This window comes from Lutjanus erythropterus, chromosome 9 (genome assembly GCF_056507025.1).
Source record: "Lutjanus erythropterus isolate fLutEry1 chromosome 9, fLutEry1.hap2, whole genome shotgun sequence".
Classification (NCBI taxonomy): domain Eukaryota; kingdom Metazoa; phylum Chordata; class Actinopteri; order Lutjaniformes; family Lutjanidae; genus Lutjanus; species Lutjanus erythropterus.
In genome coordinates, this window is record NC_139325.1 from 32,561,490 (window position 1) to 32,583,665 (window position 22,176).

Here is a 22,176-nt window from a genome sequence, read left to right on the forward strand (position 1 = left end):
TCACATAACATAGTATGAACGTCTCACTGATAATAATACTAATGCACTGATACATTAGTTCATTAGGCTACAGATTCTGTGGAAGGAGATACTCCTGTTGGGAGGATTACTTTAAAAATGTATTCCGATATAATTACTGAATTACTGATCACTAATTACTAATTAAAAATGTAGCCAGTAACCTAATCCAGGTATCACAATATTAATATAATGTAAAATGATCACTTTCTGCTACTTTTGGATTACCTCAATAACAAATATGGTGAAATTATGAAGCCTAATAACAATAATAATTAAATTAAAATATAATGTTTATGTTTATGGTTGGGTTTATTAATTGTTTGTCCAATTATTCTCTCTTTTGTTGTACACAGATGCATGCTCAGATTAATATGATGGAACTATTTTGATGAATAATTACTACTACTACTCTCATAATTAAGTCTTTTGCTTATTCAGACAAGTGAATATATCTCATATTTTTCAAAGAGGTAATTCAAAGTTATTTTGATAGCTGATTAAGTGCAGGGGGCAGCAGGTCTGGTCTGGTGGGGCAGCAGCATCTCGACAGCTAATAGGAAGAGATTTGACTAACTGATAAGAAGGCCAGCTCTGTCCTGGGATGCCCCCTCGACCCAGTGGAGGTGGTGGAGGAGGGGAGAATGACGGCTAAACTGTCCATGCAGGACATTATCACAGTACTGCAGAGCTTCCTCAGCAACAGGCTGCTTCACTCTAAGTACGTGAGGGAGCATTATCACAGGTTTATGTTGTTCCTGCTCTTATATTTCATCTTCTTTATATTTTTCTATTTTATTTTATTTTTGTATTGATGCTTATTTTTATTTTTGCTGTCCACTTGCTGCTGTGACACTGGATATTTCCCTGTTGTGGAACTTATAGAGGAATATCTTATCTTAAATGACCTAAAAAAAAAACACACACACACACACAATCAAAACACACAACAGAAAGTAAATTACCTCCAAGTGGCTTCCTCTCTCTGTTAGAATTATCTCCCATGTTGTGATAAATTTTCTATTGGTGAGAACAATCATGCACTTGGGCTGTTTGAAGGGCAGGAGCAAAAAAAAGAAAAAGAAAGAAAAAGGAAAAGGGCACCAGCTGTATGCGGTGGGGCACCAGTGTGCTGAAAGATGTGATGCATTTTATTTCATATTTTCTACTGGATGGACACCCTAGAGGGCAATTCATCAAGCTTTGTCCACTGGAGGGGCACTCTGGAGGGCACTTAATCTCATTTTATCTATTGGAGGGGCACCTACAAGCCACGCCACCTTGTTTTATCTACTAGGACACCCTAGACAGCACTTTATCATGTTGTCTTAGACACTGGGCCATCCTTTCGAGCAATTTATCATATTTGCCCACTGGAAGGGCACTCTAAAGCAGTCGTTTTTTGTGCCCAAGGCGTATCAAGGGGCAAGCCAAAATCTTGAGGCACACCTGTATTCATATCCATGCAAAATAACCTCTACAATCAACATAATTAACAGAGGCAAAAAGTAGCGTACTAGCAAACCGGTTCCTGGGGTTTGGGTGGACTGTAAAAGAAAATAGGCATCAGACAGTGAGGCCCACAGATGTGTCACGCTAACTATTCCCACAATCCAGCAACTGTGCAAATGCCAAAAACTGAGGCTCATTTTGATAGAAGCCTTATTCTGATTTTTGTGTGATTGTGGTTGTGATTAAGGATATTGTCCCAGTGTCTTATTTTGCACTGTGCTTAACTGATGAGAGTTATTCTCAGAGCTGTATGTCTCCTCCAGGTTTAACCAAAGGAACTGGTGTGTTGCCAGACGACCGTCTGAATGCATCTGTGGGAGAGACGGTGATGTTCACCACAACACTGACTTCATCAGAAAACCCAATTATAACAGTGACCTGGGCATTTGGTAATAGAAATATAATCACATTTAATGGTACTGCACCAGAGTATGAAGGCAGGATCACCCTCTTCATGTCTACTGGATCTCTGGAGCTCAGGAATGTGGCTCCTAATGACAGTGGAGAATACAGAGTTACTGTCGTACCACAGGTAGGATCATTCCAGGATGGATCCACCAGGCTGGAAGTTTATGGTAAGCAGATGTTTCACATGTTGCATTTCTGTCAGTGCTGAATGGAGATGATTAATCATGACAATGGAATTATAAATAAATATTGTTGGGTTTCAAATCATTTGAACTGTAACAATTATTAACACTGGAATATACAGAGTTAGCATTAAAGCTAAAAAAACAACACTGAATAGGCGAGATTAAATGAGTATTATAAAAACATGCAGGTGAAATATAGTATTACAATAACTCTTATAATGGTAGGCAAAACAATAAGGTACTTTTATTCTGAAAAGCATGAATATGAACCTATTAAACTGTCCAAAATGACTTACAAGAAGACACCCTGAGGACTAATTAGTTGCTATATAAATTCACAATATTTTTAATAATGGATGAACCTTCACAACAGAATGTCTGTGATCATATCCGTTCACAGTATTATAGGCCTAAAGTACAAAAAACTTAAATGTCTAGTCATGAATTCTCAGTGTGGTTTCATTAATACCATGTGGGATTCCTCCCAAAACTGTACTTTACTTACTGTAGTAAATAATATTCCCTTTATTATTATATGGTGACAAATAATCCATTTTGTTTTTCACTCACAGAGCCAGTCTCTAATGTAATAGCAACCGCCAGCAGCACAGACTTGGTGGAGTTCAGCAGCTCTGTCCGTCTGTCCTGCTCCTCCTCTGGATCTTCTCTCTCTTACATCTGGACGAACAGCAGCTCTGAGGTTACAGCCAGTGACAGAGTTCAGCTCACTGATGGAGGCTCCACTCTCTCTATAGTCGGTGTGACCCGCTATGACCAGGGACCATTCAGGTGTCACGTGTCCAATCCTGTCAGTAACGACACCAGTGCTCCAGTAAACCTCTCCATCAGCTGTGAGTTACTAACCTGCATGATCAGCACTTTATCTGAAAACATCTGGATGCAGACATCTGAAAGAGTTTAAGTTACTGTCACAGTTTAAAGTGAAATAATCAACTTTTCTTTCTTTAACTTATAATTATGATGTGATTATTGATTGCAGAGTGTAATGCTATAGAGTAACCATCCACATCTCGATTGGTTCATTGTAAGCTTTGTTTTCGCTGTGCTTCCATTCCCGGCTGTAGTTACTTGTTTGTGCAAAGCGATAAGCAAATGTTACTCAAACCGTATTATTACAATACAATACACACGGCAACACAATGGCTGTCAGTGCACCTCTTCAGTAAACTAATACTAATTTCTTCCTTCTTATTTCCAAAGCTGCGTTGATCATTTCCCCTCAGAGCTAGGCTTTGAGGAAATGGAAAAAGATCCTGTGTCGTCTACACCTGTCTTCGTGACAGCAGCACCAACAATAGTACCACTTGTAAACACTAAGGGGGGAGAGTTGAAAAATGTCTATTACTTTATGAGGTGTGGTTTCGTTTTGTAGTATTGCTGTCTTTTATCTTTTTCTTGTTGTTGTTTTTTCTCCTATTCAGATGGTCCAGAAAATATAAAACTGACAATATCTCCATCACAAGAATACCACGCTGAAGGATCAAACGTTATCCTGTCCTGCTCAGCTGACTCCAGACCTACTGCCCTTTTTCCCTGGTTTATGAATGGAAAGTGGCTGTTTCATACTGGACCGGAGCTCAGACTGACGAACATTCAGATGCATCAGAGTGGAAACTACAGCTGTGAGGCCTGGAACCTTGAAACCTGGAGACTTGACGTATCTCCGCCATCAGTTGTGTCTGTACTGGGTGAGTGTGAACTGTATCACCAAAGCATGTACTCAAATCAGTGTGCTTTAATATTAATAAAAAAATACAGACAAGAACAAGTTGAACAAGTGCACAACTTAAATAGGGAAGTGTTTGCTGAGAAGTTTTTATCAACTTAAACCGAGATTAATGGCTCTATCCTCAAAGTGATAGCAAACGTATATCCACGGACATCCATCTGTGTGCACGTGGCTGTGTTGGTCTTAAAATTATGTGTGTTCAGGCGCATTGTTAGTGCATTGCTATCTTGAGGCAGCAGAAAGTGATCGCTCCATTGACCAACAAAAGGCTGGTCTAAAGTTAAATTAATCCACGGGTCATAAAAATTAACATTCTCATCAATAACAGAGAAGTTGCAGGTTGGTGAAATAGGATGAAGCTTTGAGAGAGAGAGAGAGAGAGAGAGAGAGAGAGAGAGAGAGAGACGTGCCCACTTACACACAGCAGCTGTAACTTCATTGATTGTTTAATGTTCTGCAGTCTTCTACACATCCCAGATGTCTCACACACACAGTCAAAGTTTATATATAAATCCAGAGTTGTCTAAAAATGTATTTCCTCAGATTATTTTGGAGAGTTTAATCTGTCCTGTCACAAGTTTTTTTTTTCTTTCATGGTTTACTTGAATCAGAGAGGCTGCTTCCAGAAATTAACCTACTCCATTAATGAGTGCGTGTGCACAGTGATGTCACAGCAGACATTCTGTTGTGCCTCGGATCATGTGTAAAGCACACACAGACGGGGGGATGCTCCATCCTATTTCACTCACTTGCAACCCATCCGCTACAAATCACAATGCTAATTTTTATGACGAGGCCTGCTGTGAGCAGTGGGTCATTTCAGTGTCTCCATTCATTTCTGCAAACCTCCTGAATCTGTCATTTAAGAAACAGGCACCAGAGGCAGATGCACGTGGCTCTGAAAGGGAATGGGAGATGACACTGATTGGTTCCACTCATATTATGCCCAAAACACGCCTATGATAAATTAAGACATTTAATACAACCCCTTTGCACTTTTCACTTGACTTTGTGCCCAGATTATCTGTGGCTTAAATAGAAAAATGGAGTTGGGCATGCCTGATTGTCTATAGGGCCCTAAGTCTCCATGTTGTATTGTGTTTGGCCTCAAAGTGGCCAAAAAAGTTGTTGTGGAAATCTTGAGATTCTAAAGAAACAGGTTACTTTATGTCTTCAACTTATGGCTGAGCTACAGGTTCTTCAAAGGTAAAAATGTTAAAGTAACTATAAAATAAATATACTACAAATAAATAACTCAGCCAACCCTTTCTGTTTCACACGATTCCATGATCTGTTTCCCAACAGAGAAAATATCAGCTGCGTCTGTCTCGCCATCGACAAACCTGATGATTGAGGGGAACTCCGTCAACTTAACCTGTGACGCTGCCGGCTCCATCCTTACCAGAAGGTGGATGAAGGATGGCTCAGATTTGATCCTGGCTGACAACGTCACACTTCATGATGAGAGCAGAGTGCTGTCTTTTCACCCTCTGAAGAGAACAGACAGTGGAGAATATTCCTGCAAAATCAGCAACCCCGTCAGCAGTGTTGAAAACAAATACAGCATGATTGTTAAGTGTAAGTGTACATTTACTGACTTTTGAGCCAAACACTAAACAAGTTCTTTATTTTTTTTTATTATGTGTGCTGCTGTAATACTTTTTACAAGTATCTGCTTTTCAGATGGTCCAGAAAATGTTCAAATAACTGGTCCAAGTCAGATACGTCTTGGTCAGCCCTTCACATTAGCCTGCTCTGCTGAGTCCACGCTATCCGCTAGTTACACCTGGAGACTGAACGGGACGGAGATACACAATTCTCCTGTGTTCACCAAACACTTCAGCGAACTCTCTGACAGTGGCATCTACACTTGTGAAGCAATGGATAAAATAACTGGGAGAACGTCATCAAATGTCCATGGATTGTCTGTGACAGGTACTAAGATGGTGTCGATTGCAGATATTGTTAATACTCAAGTGATGCCTAGAGCGGTGTCCTTGAGTCAGTGCCGGTTGGGTGAAGCTATCCTTTTGTTACTCACAAACAAATGTTAAAATTACAGTAAAATAAATGGTAGAATACATAATAATTCATAGTAAAAATTAAACAAATTGTATTTTGCACCGTGGAGTGCTGAGGATGAAATCAGGGCCTGAGAGAAGAAGCTGCTTCTTCAGACTCGTGCTGCAGCATTTTTGTATCTCTTGCCACACGGCAGCAGGGTGAACAGTCTGTGGTGAGGATGTGTATCACCTGTTAGTATCCTGATGCTCATCAGATGGATACCAGTGAAATCACATAAATTATTGTAGACAGTTCCTGTTTACAGTGTTCATGTTCTTACCTTACTTTCTTTTTATTCGTGCCATCCCAGACCAAACATCAGGCTCTTCAGCTGGTTGGATCTGGTTTGCCGGAATGATCACATGTTTGATCATCTGTGGATCAGCTGCTTTTGTAGGGTACCGCATTTATAGAAAAAGGTAAGTGGAAAATAGCTTTAAGGTGTAACCACAAAGCCAATTTTTATTTTTAGGAATGAATCACAATTTTCACTTAATAGAAGAAAAAAAAAACATACATAAGTGGTGAAAGGTGACAGTTTGAATTTTGATTGCATGACCACATTTGAACAATGGTTAATTTTTATTTTTAATATTTAGAGTCAACAACGACACTCCACCAGAATGTGGTGAGAAAGGTTAGTGCTTATCTGATATTACAGATTACACATACAGTAATTTGTACATGTGAAAAATCATATGAAGCTAAATTATTTTACTTTCTTTTGTTGCCTAGAAGTAGAAAAAAATGTGTATGAGATCACTTCGATTGTGTATGAGAACCCTTCAGTGTCATATGACAGCTTATAAACTCACCAGCACTACCTTTTAAAGTAAGTTTTGAACTCATTATTCTGATATAGAGAAAATGAAAATAGACCAACAGTTACTGACCACTAATTATCATACAGACCATAAACTCTTTGCTTTACACTAATCAGTTTGTTTGTTTGTTTGTTTTTGTCCTGCAGATGATGACAAAATATAAACGCTTGTAAAATCTTCACCTGCACCAACAAAGCTCCAAAATAATCATCTTGAATCTTGATAAGACTGTGTCAGTGTCTTTTTTCAGGACAATGAAACCAAATGACGTTTGTAAAATGATTTAAAATTTTTAGGGGTCACTTTGGACTCCCAACGCAAATTTGACAAAATCTGAGAAAATATGCAAGACAGCAGAGAAAAACCTGAACTGTTTTACAATGATAAGACAATACTGTGATGTTTTCCCACAGCGCTACAACTACAAGTTACTCAGTTTTGACAGTTTTTTTTGTTTTTTTTCTTTTGTCAAATTGATTTTTAAATGTGTGAGCAATCTGGCAATCTGTATTTTGTCCATAAATCAGTGAAAATTCACTTTCAAGTCAGTCGTCTTTCTCAGTAAAAGAAGTTCAGCACCACCACCAGAAATAAAAATATAAACTGATCCAAACAATAATTAGTGAAAAGGTGAAACACATGGCTGAAATAAAACCAAATCTGTGATCAATGATTTCTGTTGCTGTATGCATTTCACTATTAATTATGTACTTAATTTTACTTAGTAACTTAATTCTTGCTTTTTTATGTCATGACCTTTTTCAGTAGAAAAGCCTAACAGGGGGCATGGGCTGCACATCTTGTTATTTTAGCCTGCTACAATGTTTTGTGCAATCTCCCTGACAAACTCATGAATACATAAGTGAATAAATAATGATAATAAATAATTGCACTTATTGTTTTGTATTTTGTGTCCATTTGTTTTACTTTTTGTATTTATTTACATTTCTATAGCATCTATCCAATGCTGGCTTTCATCTGTTCTCCTGTCTCACACCTCAACATTTTTAATGAACAATTACAAGATAATAATATTTTGGACTTTTTGTCATGTGGTTCTACCAGAAACTGAATATGTCTTTAAATATGATGATCAAACACTGGCCACTGTGGAAATCAGATTTTAAGTGTATATCTATGTATCTGTATCCTCTTATTGTTACATTATTCTTGAATTTTTGCATATTTTTTTCTCCATTTACTTGTAAGAAACAATAGATACAAACAATTAAGAAATGTTAATGGCTGAATGAATTTGTCTCCAAACCTTTCTGTTGACTGATGAAGTAAAAACTAATAATCATACCTTAACTTTCTTCCTTATAAATGTGGTCCTGACAGCTGTCATTATTTGACTCTTGTGCAAATTTATACTAAAATGATCTACAAACTGAAGGCCTGAATAATGAGATCAGACATTTGAATCACGCTGAAAGCTGCAGTACGCTGCCCTCCTGGTGTGACTGCAGTTGTTCTGGCTGCTCCAGCTGTAACTCGACCGGGATCGAGAAAACCTGGCAGCAGGGCGGAGGTGAGATCAAGAAGTGGCTCACTTTGGTTTCAGTATCCAGTCACACTTTATTTGAAGGTGCGTGCATAAAAGTGTCATTTAGCCAATCGTGTCATTTTTAATGTGAAGTTGACATCGTTCGAGATGTCTTTGTTATGCCAATTTGACAGTTGTTAATGATCAACAAGAGGAACAGGGTCAAGTTCCACCTTAATCAACAAGGTGATCAGGGTGGAACTTGGAGGTTTGATAATGGAAAAAGCCCCACTGTCCTGTATTTCCTTGTACTGCCTTTATATATTGAAATCAACACGCATTAAATTGATATTAGCAAAGGTGAAGTGACGGAGTGTGATTCCTCTTTTCTCTTCCTTTTCTTTTCCTGCAGACAAAATGAAAACAGCTGTGATGCACTTCATCATCCTGGGAGTCTTCTCAGGTGAGCTCTTACCACCTGGCAGATAAAAACAAGTATATATTCACTTATTTATCAAAATTTAATCATTGTTTATCGGTACTAAACAGGGTCAAATTATATCCACTCCATATTTTCTTATGGGTCACTTAACAGAAACATGTGAACCATAATGCACCGAAAAAATGTCCCAGTGGCCACCTTAATGTACTCAGTTTATTAGTCCTTCTCAGAGCTGTATGTCTCCTCCAGGTTTAACCAAAGGAGCTGGTCTGTTGCCAGACGGTCCTCTGAATGCAGCTGTGGGAGAGACGGTGATGTTCACCACAACACTGACTCCAACAGAAAGCCAAGTTAGATCAGTGAGCTGGAAATTTGGTATTAAAGATATAATCACTTTTAGTGGTAAGAACATAACTGCACCAGAGTATGAAGGCAGGATCACCCTCTTCATGTCTACTGGATCTCTGGAGCTCAGGAACGTGGCTCTTAGTGACAGTGGAGGATACAGTGTTACCATTTCATCATATGGAGAACCACTGAAGAAAGGAAGCACCAGACTGAACGTTTATGGTGAGTAAATGTTTCACATGTTGCACCTCTGCTGAATGGAGATTAAATATAACAACTGAACAATAAATAAATATTGGTGGTTTTCAAATTATTTTTAAATGCCCATAAGATCATGCATGAATCATGTTTTTTCTGTAATCACGTGTCATGTTCACACTGACCATTCATTTGACATTCCCTCTGTCTGTTACTGTCCCTCTATTAGAGACGACTGTCCACAAACAAAAGAAGGGAAATTCACACCACAAAGGCTTTAACTTTGGATTAGACCCACTTGATCTGTCACACTGCTAAAGCCTCAATATTAACTTCAGCTGAGCTGAAATGAACTGAATCCATTTTTGAACGAGCAGTAATGTAATGAGCATGATGTGTGACACAGCCACATTAAGGCCTCCCTACTGCTGCTTTACTTAATTACTCTGTGATTTTACAGAGTAGAAGGCTGAACTAGTCTTCAGTCTGAAAAACGTCAATGTCCAATCATGAATTCTCAGCATGGTTTCATTAATACTGTATGGGATTCATTCCAAGACTCTACTTTGTTTCCGCCTACTGAACAATATTCACATTGTTAGGTGGTGGCAAATATATAATCTTTTTTTTTCCAATTTCACACACACACACACACTTAAGAATATTGTGATTGTAATGAAACACGTTTTGTCACATCTTCAACTCATGGCTGAGCTACATGTTGCTCAAACCTGCAAATGTTAAAATGAAAAACAAATATATAATAAATGAATAACCATTTTTATTTGCTCAGTCAACCCTCAGTAACTCAGTAACTCTCTTTTGCCCAACAGAGAAAATATCAGCTGCCTCTATTACACCGTCAACGAACGTGATGATTGAGGGGGGGTCCGTCAACTTAATATGTGACGCTGCCGGCTCCATCCTTACCAGAAGGTGGATGAAGGATGGCTCAGATTTGATCCTGGCTGACAACATAAAACTTTACGATGAGAGCAGAGTGCTGTCTTTTCACCCTCTGAAGAGAACAGACAGTGGAGAATATTCCTGTAAAATCAGCAACCCCGTCAGCAGTGCTGAAACTAAATACAACATGATTGTTAACTGTAGGTACACTGTACGTTTACTGTTCAAAATGAAAATCAATACTTTAAATAACAGTTTACTACTGAAATGTTTGTTTGTTGGTCTGTAAGTCAATCGTTGAACAAATTTTATGTTCTTTATTATTAGTGCTGCAGTAATTTTACAGTTTTACAATCTGTTATTCAGATGGACCAGAAAATGCTAAAATCCATGGTGTCAGTGAGGTACATCTTGGAGAACTCTTCACGTTAACCTGCTCTGCTGAGTCCCAACCATCTGCTAGTTACACCTGGACACTCAATGGGATGGAGATACACAATTCTTCTGTGATCGAAAAGGAGGCAGAATTATCTGACAGTGACATCTACACCTGTAAAGCCACAAATACAATAACTGGGAAAACATCATCAAAGGTCCATAAATTGTTTGTAAGATGGTGTTGATTGCAGATTTTGTTGATACCCTTCAATATTGCAATTAATCTACAGTATTGTAACTTTGATCAGCAGCCTTCCTAAAGATTCTTCTTATTATTATTCTTACATGTTAATTTGAATGTATTACATGGAAATTCTGGCATACTACTATCAATGAAAAACTGTCAGCCCATTGTACCTTTTTCATTTATTTTATTTCTATACACTTTGTTTTGTCATTTCTTTTGTAAGGGGATATTTGCTATTCTTGTTTTTGTCCAGTGTGTTAAAAAATGATTTTTCGATTGGGAGCAGACAGTTTTGCAGTTTCTAATTCAATACATTAGATTACAATATGTTATCTTTTAAAAACAGCATGCAAAATATTAATGTGTAAATTAAATATAATAGTCAAACACTGGCAACTGTGGAAATGTATATAATTTTATAGTATTTAGCTGTATATATTTCCTCCTACTATTTAGTTGCATTCATACCTTTGATCTTCCCTCCTTTTTCTTGCAAGAAACAAAATAAATGTTGATTGTTGAATGACGTTTTGCCTCTGGAGTTCACTCAGGATTGTTGGCTGAGCTTTGAGATCAAGTGAAAACATCAGACTTCAACAGTCCTTCTGATTAACGTGCTCCCAGCAGCTGTAATTACATAACTCTTGTCCAAACTAACAAAAATGTTTGACATACTGTCTTGCAAAATGCCCGAATAAAGAAATAAATCCTTTGAATCTGCAGGGCACTTTCATGCTCACAGCGGCGCTACGCTGCCCTCCTGTGGTGTAACTGCAGTTCTTCTTGGAGTTTAATGTAAAACCTCCTGGATATTTAACTCTCTGTGGAAGCGGTGCAGGGAATGAACAGCAGTTCAAGACACAATCACATCTTTTAAGTTTGAGTTAATTGCATCATTAAATATTAAACATTTATAGGAGCACATATAGCAAAATTATTGTCCATATAATTTGAGAATTAGTTTTTAGATGAAATTTAGAACAGTATTGTTGCTGAATTGAAATAGGAAAGAGAGTACACATGTTGGTAATAGTCCATAATAAAGGTAGAAATACAATATATAGACAACTCAGAATGAAATATGTTTTTAAAATAATGCATTTCATGAGTTAACACTTATTATGACTAAATTCACACGCACAAAAAAAAAAAACCTGTGGCGGGGACCTCAAATTGTGCGCCCAGGGGCCATTTTCAGCCCCAACTACCCCTCCCTCCTCCCTCAACATGATATAATAAAATCCAGCCTACAAAAATTATTTTGTTTTATTTAACTATATTTTTTTTACTAACTGTTTCATGCAAATTTAAACTACCCCTTCATATACAACCGAAATAAAAACACATTCGGTGCTCGACAAAAGCACAGACAAAATCAGCAATGCTCTGGAAGCCATTTCTATCAGGGTTATTAAAGACCAAACAAAGTGACAGAGTTGCTGAGCTTGTGTCCAGCAGAGGCCCCCAGCCAACTTGAGTTTGAAACTTCTGAGCTGAAGGATCAAATGAGCTCCTGTTATGCAAGTAGTTGAAATCTTTATACTCTCACATACTTTAACTGAATCAAGGGATGTTTGGGATGGTAACAGGGTGGAGGTGAGATGAGCAACTGATTCACTTTGGTTTCAGTATCCGTCTGTGATGGTTGCCAGTTGTATTTGGTAGTCAAAGACGAAATGTGACAATAAAATTAAACAAAATTAAATTAAATTAACAAAAATAGTTAACATGGTGATTTTTAGTCAGCTGAGTGACTCAACAACTATTGGTTGTCATTGTCCTAATGTCTTGTCTTTTGAATATTCATGTCCCCATCAGGATGACTTTGTTGATCTCCTGACGTTTCATCTTGTGCCATCAAGTACTAATTAGCAACGCTGGTATACTAACATGATAAACTAAGATGTTGACTATGGACTAAAACATTAAACCTGTTATAGCTGTGCTAGCCTGCAAATAATGCTAACACTGTTTTTTTACTAACATGTCCCATTTGTATTATATTATGTACATATTTATATATTCATATTTATATACTTAGTGTAGTTATATTATTGTGGGCATTTTATCTTTTTATTCATGATCATTTCTCTCATTGCAGTCCTGAAATGTCCCAGTCATGGTTCTTGTCCTAAAACATCTGACATGATCAAATTTGTGAATAAACTATAGAATAATAGTGAAGAACAAGAATAATTTCTGGTGTTCAGAGCATGCATGTTTTATTAGCTTGTTATGTAAGAGCACCACAATAACAAAGGGTTAATAGAGGTAATAACTAAGCATGCCAAGTGTGAGGACGTCTTGATGACACATTTCATTTATTGCAGATAATCTCAGGGACTTTTTCCATCGCTGCACACGCACAGACAGCAGAAGGCCAGATAACATCAGAAGAGGATACACCATGTTTCTCAGATCATCCATACTTGTGCTCCTCTCCTTGGGTAAGAAACTTATTACAAATTATTTTTAAATTAATGATCGATAGAACTACAGGTTGTGAAAAGTTGGTTAACTATGTTCACACTTCTGCAGGCCTTTGCTATGGAGCCGGTATACTCACTGTCGACTCACTTCGTGGAGCAACAGGGGAGAGTGTGACCTTCAAAACATCCCTAAAACCGGCCACCGAACCTTTTCTGGCACTCACTTGGAGCTTCAATGGTACCACCAATGTAATAACATCCACCAGTATAGATGTAGTGGGGAAAGGCTATGAGAACAGGGTCACCCTGGATAAAACTACTGGATCTCTGGTGCTGAAGAACCTGACTGAAAAAGACAACGGAGAATATGAAGTAATCATCATCCCACGTGGAGCACAGCAGATTCAAGGAACTGCTAAACTGGTGGTGTTGAGTAAGTAAAAATTATTAATCTGACACTGTATTTAATGTTGGGAAAGAGGTGCATGTGTTATATTGATATATTTGGAATAAGAATGTTCCTTTATTAAATGCATTGTCACATTGCTTCGGTTTGGTGTCAACAAGTCTTTATCAAGTATTTATTTTTCATCCACAGCCCAAGTGTCAAAACCCACTATAGCCTGCCCCACCGAAAACTTAATCGAAGGTAAAACGTCTGTGAATCTAACCTGCGATGCTGAAGGTGTCGTGTCTACCAGAGTGTGGATGAAAGACGGCAAACCTCTGGCTCCTGGAGCGAGATTCAGCTTTCATGCCAACAACAGGGTGTTGTCTATCAGCCCCGTGGACAGGAGAGACACTGGACAGTTTCTTTGCAAAGTCAGCAATGACTTCAGTTCTGATGCAGCCACATGCAACCTTACAGTCTACTGTAAGTACTTTTGATTGTACTTTATTTTTTTAAACATCTATACATTTTGAGCATGTTCAACCTGGGTGCAGATCCCAATAACTACATATGTAATAGACGGTGACTCAGCTTTAGAAATGATTCACACATAAAAACAACACTTTTTGAAGGTTTTGTGTCTTTTTTATGGCACTCCTATGACTTCATGCATCATAGCATCCTTGCTTATGTTACTTACATTATTTACATAATGCAAAACTATTCAAGCTACAAATTATCTATACTTATTTTTCTATATACCTAATTGCATTTGTATAGTTCACAGCATTGTCATTTACATGTGAAAGCCTCCCCTAGACCCAGGGCCCTGCAAAACTGCCCAATCCACATCAATGCCTGCATGCAGTTCCTGGCAGTTTTCCATGCTGGCTGCAAATTCCCAACGTTAGCCTGAACTTCCACAGCAATTTACAGCGCTGCTTACTGACGAAAATTAAAGTACGCGAAAAGGCTGCCTTGCAAGCAGAAACAGCAATCAAAACAGAGACAGCGGTTCTGCTTCAGCAGGGCAGAATTGATTTCTCAGTGCTCTGTTCCCCCACCTAGTTGTAATGAGATCTGCACCCTTGATGCCCATATAAACATTATCTTCTGAATGACCTTTTCCACTTCTTCTTAATCTGTTCAGATGGACCTGACAAACCAGTAATCATTCAGACACCAATCGGCGCAGAACTTGAGGAGAGCGTCACTCTCATGTGCTCTGCTGACTCCCTACCAAGGGCAACTTTCTTCTGGAGGTTCAAGCACATGAAGATGTTCGGGCCCCTGCACTACATCCACGAGATGGAAGAGATGCACCTGGGGAGGTACACCTGCACCGCCCGTAACGCCATCACTGGTCAGGAGGCCACTGCGTTCCACACACTGACTGGTATATGAGCTCTCTTGCCCATCTCTCTAACTTGTTTAATGCTGATGTGTGATTGCAAATAATGGAAAAGACAGAGTAATGCTTTTTTTCTTTTGATCCAGACTCCTCTACTCCCATCAGTGGTTCTATGTCCATGTTGGTTTGCACTGTCCTGACCTCGGTGCGACTCATGTTGGTCTAAAGACTACATTTTCCTCTATGGGAATAGATGTTTTATAATGAGTTTGCTCATTTTGATCAAGAATGGTTCTTATTTTGTATCATTTCTCTGTGTTTCTCATTGTTGTGTCACTTTATCAGCATTGTAAATTTTATGATCAGATAACAAAGCTGTGAATAATAAACGATAAAATGACAAACCAGCGGTCTTGCACATTTGCTTTTGTCCTTGCAGTATTTTTATAATGTTCCTCAGTAAAATACAGCTGTGACATTCATGATTGTGTTTAATGACAAGTTTAATACTATTTTTTTCTTTTCCTTTAATATTAAGGCAACTGAAGTACTGCTAATTACTGAAATGTCGCCTCTCGTTCAGAAAACAGGTAGATTTTGTCCCAACAGCAGCTCTGGTCTCATGACCAGTTCAGCTGTCATAAATCAGTCTTGACACTACATGACATGTCAATTGTTGTATAACAGACCTGACACATTTTGTTCTTGTATCACTGACCCTTTGATAAAGCCTTTAATGTTCTATAACGGCTGTGGAAACCTGATAACATTTTATCAAACTGTCACCATAATAAACTTTTATTAAAACTCTATATCAGATTCTGCCATATGTTAATGAACACCATCATGTACCTCCTATTCATTTTTTAAAAATTATTTCTGTTTCACAAACGTGCGCCCACATGCTGCCATATACCTTCACTTAAATAGACTTAACAGCAGTTTTATACCCAAAACTGACCACTGATGACTTGACCACGACCAGTAGCATTAGCAGCAAAAACGAACAGAAAGGTTGGGGCCAACCAGTGTTAATAGAAAAGAGAACATACTTTAAATGATTAGAGGACAAGGGCACTTTATCAGAAGAGTATTTCAGTAGTAAAAGGCATTAATCACCTACTTTCTTAAGTGCATAGATCAATGAGGTCTATGGTTTGGACTAGCTGCAAGAGTTGAAAACTTACAAACTTTTCCAGATTATATAATCTGTGTAATTCACAGAAATTACCAACGCAAAAACCAACAGTTAGATCTGTGGATTATTAAATGTAAAAGTGTAATTTTTTCCTGAGAGGGAAATTGCTGTCAAGTATTTTTTTGAGCAGCACAAATGGAATTCCATTCACCTCCATTGTTATTGGGGTTACAGCAAAAATCTCTGAACAGTGGCAGGTAGAGGTTAGTCCATTATATAAAGACTACGGTCTAGAGCCATGCAGTTCTGTAAGGCACAGTGGTGTCTGTATTAGACAAATGAAGAAGATTAAATGCGCTTCAACTGACTCACAAGAAACTGCAGGCCAGTCTGGTCATTTTAGAAAGGTCCAGAGTTTACTAGAGCACACAGACTAAGACGACAAAGTTTTATTGAGTCATGTTTCAACACTAGATGTGACTTCATTAAACTTTGTCACCTTAGTCCATTTTCACAAATCTTTCCTGTGCATTGGGTTTATCACTGTTATAAATTAGCACTGAGCTTACAGATTGCAAACACCTTGCCTCACCCTCCCTTCCAAGCATGAAAAAAAATTTGCACAAAAAGTCTGTAAAGTCGTTGATTAATGAGAATTAAAAATATATTAAAATTGTGTTTTTTTGTAATTTTGCAAGATTTTGATTCAACCCTAGTAGGTCCTGATATCACACCGTCCAAATCAGTATGTCATTTTGCTCATGACATAGCTAACTTTAGTGAAGTGATAACATTTGTGTATAAGGAACTAAAAGGCAGTGGACAGATGAGGGACATTGGTGGGATTTGTGGTAGATTGGGACACAATACATCGATCCTCAAGAAATCTCTTATTGGTAAATCTGATTGCAACCCAGTGTCACAAAAGTGTCAACATGATATAAACACTTTTTTTGATCATGCGACCTATGTTACTCTATACTTCTGTGGTTTGCCAGTCATGCCAGTAGCCAATGAGCCACACTGCAGACTGCAGTCTCTGTTTATAGACAGATAGAGCCACATTATATATGCGTTTCTCCTAGATAAAAATCTTTTTTGTGAAGCTGTTTGCATTTTTTTATGTAGACATTTTTTCTGCTACTATATTCCTTGTCTTTTACTGATTTGTTGTTGTCTTATACTGCCTGAAACAGCTGTATTTATGACACAAAGGCAGAGTGGCTATCGAGTTCTTATCATATTATAACCATCATAAAGGTTTATTAGAACTGGACAACCTGATTTGCATATGAACCTATCATCTGTTGTATTTCACAGCCAAGGTAGAAAGTAGAAGTGTACTGAGTGAGTGAACTCTCTGCTTGCTGGAGCAAAATTTGTCAACATCTTAATGATTCCCAGTGTGTAATATACTCAGATTGTGAAATACACATTTGGCTGCTTACTATGCCTCATTTGTTTGTATTATTCCGTGACTATGAACAGTTCACGTGTTGACAGACAAACTTGTGCTTAACAGTTGTCATACCTGCAAACCAGTGTATCATACCAGTGTGTTTAGGTCGTAAACAATGACAACAGCATAATTTGTTCTCACAAAATTAGAGGAATAAATAACTGTATGCAGCTAAAACCAGTCAGATTGTCACTGTGATTGTCAATGAACTACTTTAACATCAGAGCACGACCCATAATAAGAGCACATTATGTACAGCAAGTGGTTTTATTATTATTATTATTATCACGACTGAGTGCACCGTGTTGTAAATTCATATCAGTTTAATATATTGTGTAGGCTGCAACACAGTGAGGGGGTAAAGGTTTGACTGCATGAGAAAATGCCAGAGTGTAGGAACAGATTTCAAGGTGTCACCATGAAATACTCAGTCATGATAAGTCTTGATGTATTTTAATAAAGACAGCACTTGTTCTTCAGAAAAAAGTTTGTCGTTAAAACTGTAACACTAAAGGTAATAATTAAAAAAAACAACAACACTAGAAATAAATAAAGGGGAGGAAGGACAAACTGATTGTCTTTGTCATAACTGCATTGCATTTGCATCCAACAATAAGGGCATAAAGTAGATGTTTTTTCTCTATGTAGGTTGACAGAAATAACTGCATGTCTCTGGTTGTCTCTCTCTAATAAAGTGGTTGATGCTGTTACTGAGCACAGTAATGCATATGCAGCAGCTAATGTGCAGTGGCAAAAAAAAAAAAGATTGAACTAAAAGGCTATTTGCAGAGTGCAGACGTCTGCCAAGACCAATAGACACTGATGTTACAGTTTACCTATCTTGTAATGTTAAAGGTATAGATTCAGTAGAAGAACAGCTGTTCATAAACACACCAGAAACATAGTTTATTGTTGTGTCTCATTCCCAGAACGTCAAATTCCAACAGCTGGGTTGGTAAAACATCCCAAGCACAGCAAAGTCATAAGAAACACAGGCAAAGAGCAGGATCTCTGCAGATACAGCCACCAACAACCACTTCTAGCGGGTCATAAGTGATGATGACAGTTTTCATACAATGCCTTTAACAAAAGTAAATAATAATTTGTGCATCCACATAATTGTAAATAATTAATAATAACAAATAATTAATAATAAAGGATCCTATTTAAAGAGGTTTTTTATATATTATTTGGGCGCTTTTGCCTCTATTGAACAAGACAGGGAAAGGTAAACTGGAAAGGCGAGAGAGACAAAGAAGACGACAGACAAAAATAAAACTGCATAAATAACAAGTCATATATCCATTCTTAATTAAAGGTAGACACATCTGGTGGGCTGAATAAAACATTATGGTGAGCCAAGTTTTGGCAGCCCTGATCTAAAGACAAACAGGCCTACAGAGGCCAGGTGAGTCTGTTTTTTACTTTCAATAACTGGATGGTTTGAGTCCATTTGTTTTAGAGGCTCTTTTCATTTTCACTTATGTAAAGTGGCTCTAATTTGTGGGATACTTAAGTACAAGCGTAATGTACTTAGTTACATTTCATCACTGAAAAAAACATAACATCTCAGCAGTGTTGGGCAGTAGCGGCGTTACAAGTAGCGGCGTTACTAGTTTAACTACATTTCTCAGTAACGTGGTCGTAACGTCGCTGTTTTCTTCATCGAATAGCTTTTCAGTAGTTGCGCTACTTTAGTGATCAAATAACGCGGTAGCGTCCACAGACGCTACATTTCCCCACGCATTTCTAAACCTTAAATGCGTCTCTTCCATGTGACGTCACGTACCTGCCCTCTTGCTGATGCCCGCCGTAGACTGGGTAGAAAAAAATGGCCGCGAATTGTCGCAGCGGGGCGGGATGGAAGGCGCGCAGCAGGAGACGTGTACGTGTCGTGAGTCTCCGTGGCCTAACCTTAACAAGTTCATGTTATTTATGGAGTCCTCACAGAACAGTTACACGTTCCGGTGTTTACTGTGGAACCCCAAAAGGAACCTCCTGTCAACATCCAAGACGTCCAACAAATTTTTAGGACACACATTCAGGTATTTCCGGATCGCTAGCTAAGCTAATTTTCACAACTCAGTCAGCAAACACCAACAGCTAACATGGCGCTAGCTAGCAACATGTCCTTTGGCAGCAAAATAATGAAACTGTGTGTGTGCGTGAAGGGAATTTAGGCAGGAAGAGGTAGGAAAATGAAAAGCTGAAAAGTATAACTTTGGGTTATGTTACTCAGAAATATTACTTTTGCAGGGTTTTTTTTTTTTTTTTTTACAAACTTCTCTACAAAACCAAATTGTTGTGGTCAGTTTAAATAAATAATTTGATATTTGTGTAGATGGCTCTTAGTACAAAAGGGGGCTAATAAATACACTACTAAACACAGACACAGATACATAGATACTTTATTTTTACTTTAAAAAATAACTTTGATGTAGTTAAGCTACTTTTGTCATTTTATTGTAGCTTAGCTTGCTACATTTCTCTGGTGAGTAGCTTCAGTGAAGAATAACATTTAATGTAGAATAACTTGTAGCTTAGCTAACTACTTTTTCCAGGTAGCTTGCCCAACACTGCATCTCAGTACTTGGTTTGTTTAAGTGAACCCAACTCAAGTACAGTGAGTTTGGCAGCTTTTTTGACTTCAAAGTACAAGTAACTTATTTAAAATGAGGCTTAATAACAAGTTTAAGTAAGGTGAACTCAGTATTTGTAATTGAACTTGATGTTAGTATGTACAGTGATCCCTGTACATTTTACACACTGGCCCTTTTAACACTTAATTTATAATTAGATTGAGTCAAAGTTACTTTTGTTCAGTTTTATTTGTTCAACAACAGCAATTACTTCTCTGTTCTAGATTTTATGAGCATTTCATAGACTGATATGAATGTACCTGAAGTTTTTTTTTTATGTCTGATTTATAACAACAAATCAGATAAGAATAACACCCACCTAATGATTTCCCACAGTATTCGCATGGCTAGTGATCACTGGTTTTGTCCAGAGTGAGGCAGCACAAGGTGTAAAGGTTGTAACAGGTGAAGAAGTTCATAGTCCCTTCTCTCAGGCACACAAACTGTAGTTACAGTATCTCCTCTCTCAAAACACTTTCTACGTGCCTGGACACTGCAGGAGATATGGAAACATCTGTGATACTGTTGATTATCCTGGCAGCCATCTCAGGTGAGCTTTTATCATTTCAGTTTCACACAAAACTCTTCCATCCTGTCATTACTATTCAGGTTATTTTGTTTAATTAAAAAAACATCTTACAGTGAAAATTATCCTAACAAGGTTAATTATTCCAGTTTAATATGTTAATATTAAAGTTCTTATGCACAAGACAGTGCAGGTCACAGCCGGATCTATCAATCTACTCTATAAAGACCAAAATCCTTAAATGCACCTGTATTAGATTATTATTCTCTAAACAAATGACATGGCACATGATTTATTTTTAATCATGAAAATTACACAGATAAACTTTTCATGCCATGACACCTAATCTTGCTTTTATTCAAATAACAGTCTTGCATCAGCAGTGCTTTGGTGTATGTGATGTTTTATGAATGTTTGTGCTCACACTTGGTTTTAAACACTGTATTTACTTTTGTCTTGTATTTAAATTTTTAGATTGACAATTTTAAGTTGATTACATTATTCACTGTGAAATGTGCAAAGTTTCAGTCACATTTAACCAAACATGTAACTGTCACCTTCAGGTAGAAGCCATGGAGTTGGTGTGCTGCCAGACAGTCTTATTGCAGCTGCCGGAGGGACAGTGACATTCACCACAACACTGTCTCCACCACAAACACCATTCCTGATAGTAACCTGGGGTTTTTCTGGTCGTGGTATTATAACCTCCACAGTTAATGAAAACGTAACTGATCCAGCATATGTAGACAGGATCAGCCTCTTCAGATCTACCGCATCTCTGGAGCTAAGGAATCTGACTCTCAGCGACACTGGAGAATACACAGTCCTCGCTTTAACAGACGGTGGAGCACAGCAGAAAGGAAACTGTGACCTGGTCGTACACGGTAGGTTGATCATCGCTGTCTCACTGTTGAATTTAAACATCAATACTCAACTTTATTTCTCCCAGATGGTAATTTGTGCTGCAGCAAGCACAGAAAACACACAGGAAAACATTTTAAAAACATACAATGAGACACAGAAACGTAACAGCAGTTGTCATTAATCTGTGCTCAGTGAGTCACTCAAGGTTCCTCAGGAGCAGTTTAAGAAGTATCCATCATAATCCCACAGGACCTGTAATAATGTAATGAGCATTAATATATTATCAAACATTATCTGGCAACATAACCATTATCAGTGTAGGATACATCATCATAAACGGGACATGACTGTCTCAACAGGACATGGCATCGACACCATGAAGGTCGATACTGCAATATACTGTAGATATACTGTCACTGTATCATCATCATCCTCTCCTTCATCATCAACACTATAACACTGCCTAGACTTACAACCCAAGTGCTAAATGTTTCCACTGATATGCAACATCTTTAATTCTGTTGAACTATACTGAACAAAAAATTCTCATAAAAGATAATCTTATATTAATATCTAGCTTTAATGTAGCTTATTTGAGGTAGTTTGCAATATG

The 22,176-nt window shown here is 37.9% G+C and overlaps 4 protein-coding genes and 1 long non-coding RNA gene across 5 annotated transcripts in view; all 5 read left to right on the forward strand.

Annotated features, from left to right (window-relative positions):
• The window catches only part of LOC146321879 (cell adhesion molecule CEACAM5-like), a 31,983-nt gene that overhangs the window by 202 nt on the left and 9,605 nt on the right, over positions 1-22,176 (forward strand). Inside the window, exons 2-3 of the mRNA XM_084725868.1 lie at positions 1,794-2,105; positions 2,696-2,974. Of these exons, the coding sequence (XP_084581994.1) occupies positions 1,794-2,105; positions 2,696-2,974 (591 nt within the window). The remainder of the gene's footprint in view (positions 1-1,793; positions 2,106-2,695; positions 2,975-22,176) is intronic.
• LOC146321880 (uncharacterized) lies at positions 6,212-8,004 on the forward strand. The gene is made up of 4 exons (XR_014771413.1): positions 6,212-6,356; positions 6,537-6,574; positions 6,673-6,769; positions 6,908-8,004. It is a non-coding gene; the product is annotated as an uncharacterized LOC146321880 (long non-coding RNA).
• On the forward strand, positions 8,195-9,420 carry LOC146321881 (uncharacterized). The gene is made up of 3 exons (XM_084727174.1): positions 8,195-8,292; positions 8,660-8,710; positions 8,939-9,420. Exons 2-3 carry the CDS (start codon positions 8,665-8,667, stop codon positions 9,265-9,267), a joined length of 375 nt encoding a protein of 124 aa, XP_084583300.1. The 5' UTR covers positions 8,195-8,292; positions 8,660-8,664; the 3' UTR covers positions 9,268-9,420.
• LOC146321882 (cell adhesion molecule CEACAM20-like) lies at positions 9,745-11,026 on the forward strand. The gene is given in 4 exon segments (XM_084725812.1): positions 9,745-9,774; positions 10,029-10,341; positions 10,508-10,750; positions 10,753-11,026. Coding segments are annotated over 4 exon segments (636 nt in total). The 3' UTR covers positions 10,803-11,026.
• LOC146321883 (cell adhesion molecule CEACAM2-like) lies at positions 13,073-15,341 on the forward strand. The gene is made up of 5 exons (XM_084725753.1): positions 13,073-13,213; positions 13,305-13,628; positions 13,794-14,069; positions 14,737-14,982; positions 15,084-15,341. Exons 1-5 carry the CDS (start codon positions 13,174-13,176, stop codon positions 15,161-15,163), a joined length of 966 nt encoding a protein of 321 aa, XP_084581879.1. The 5' UTR covers positions 13,073-13,173; the 3' UTR covers positions 15,164-15,341.

What these genes read in the sequence shown, in the direction of transcription:
- LOC146321881 (XM_084727174.1), top strand. Translation starts at nt 8,665, where the DNA reads ATGAAAACAGCTGTGATGCACTTCATCATCCTGGGAGTCTTCTCAG. An exon ending in CATCCTGGGAGTCTTCTCAG is followed by an intron (nt 8,711 to 8,938) that starts GTGAGCTCTTAC and finishes TGTCTCCTCCAG; the next exon opens with GTTTAACCAAAGGAGCTGGT.
- LOC146321883 (XM_084725753.1), top strand. Translation starts at nt 13,174, where the DNA reads ATGTTTCTCAGATCATCCATACTTGTGCTCCTCTCCTTGG. An exon ending in ACTTGTGCTCCTCTCCTTGG is followed by an intron (nt 13,214 to 13,304) that starts GTAAGAAACTTA and finishes ACACTTCTGCAG; the next exon opens with GCCTTTGCTATGGAGCCGGT. An exon ending in TGCTAAACTGGTGGTGTTGA is followed by an intron (nt 13,629 to 13,793) that starts GTAAGTAAAAAT and finishes TTTCATCCACAG; the next exon opens with CCCAAGTGTCAAAACCCACT.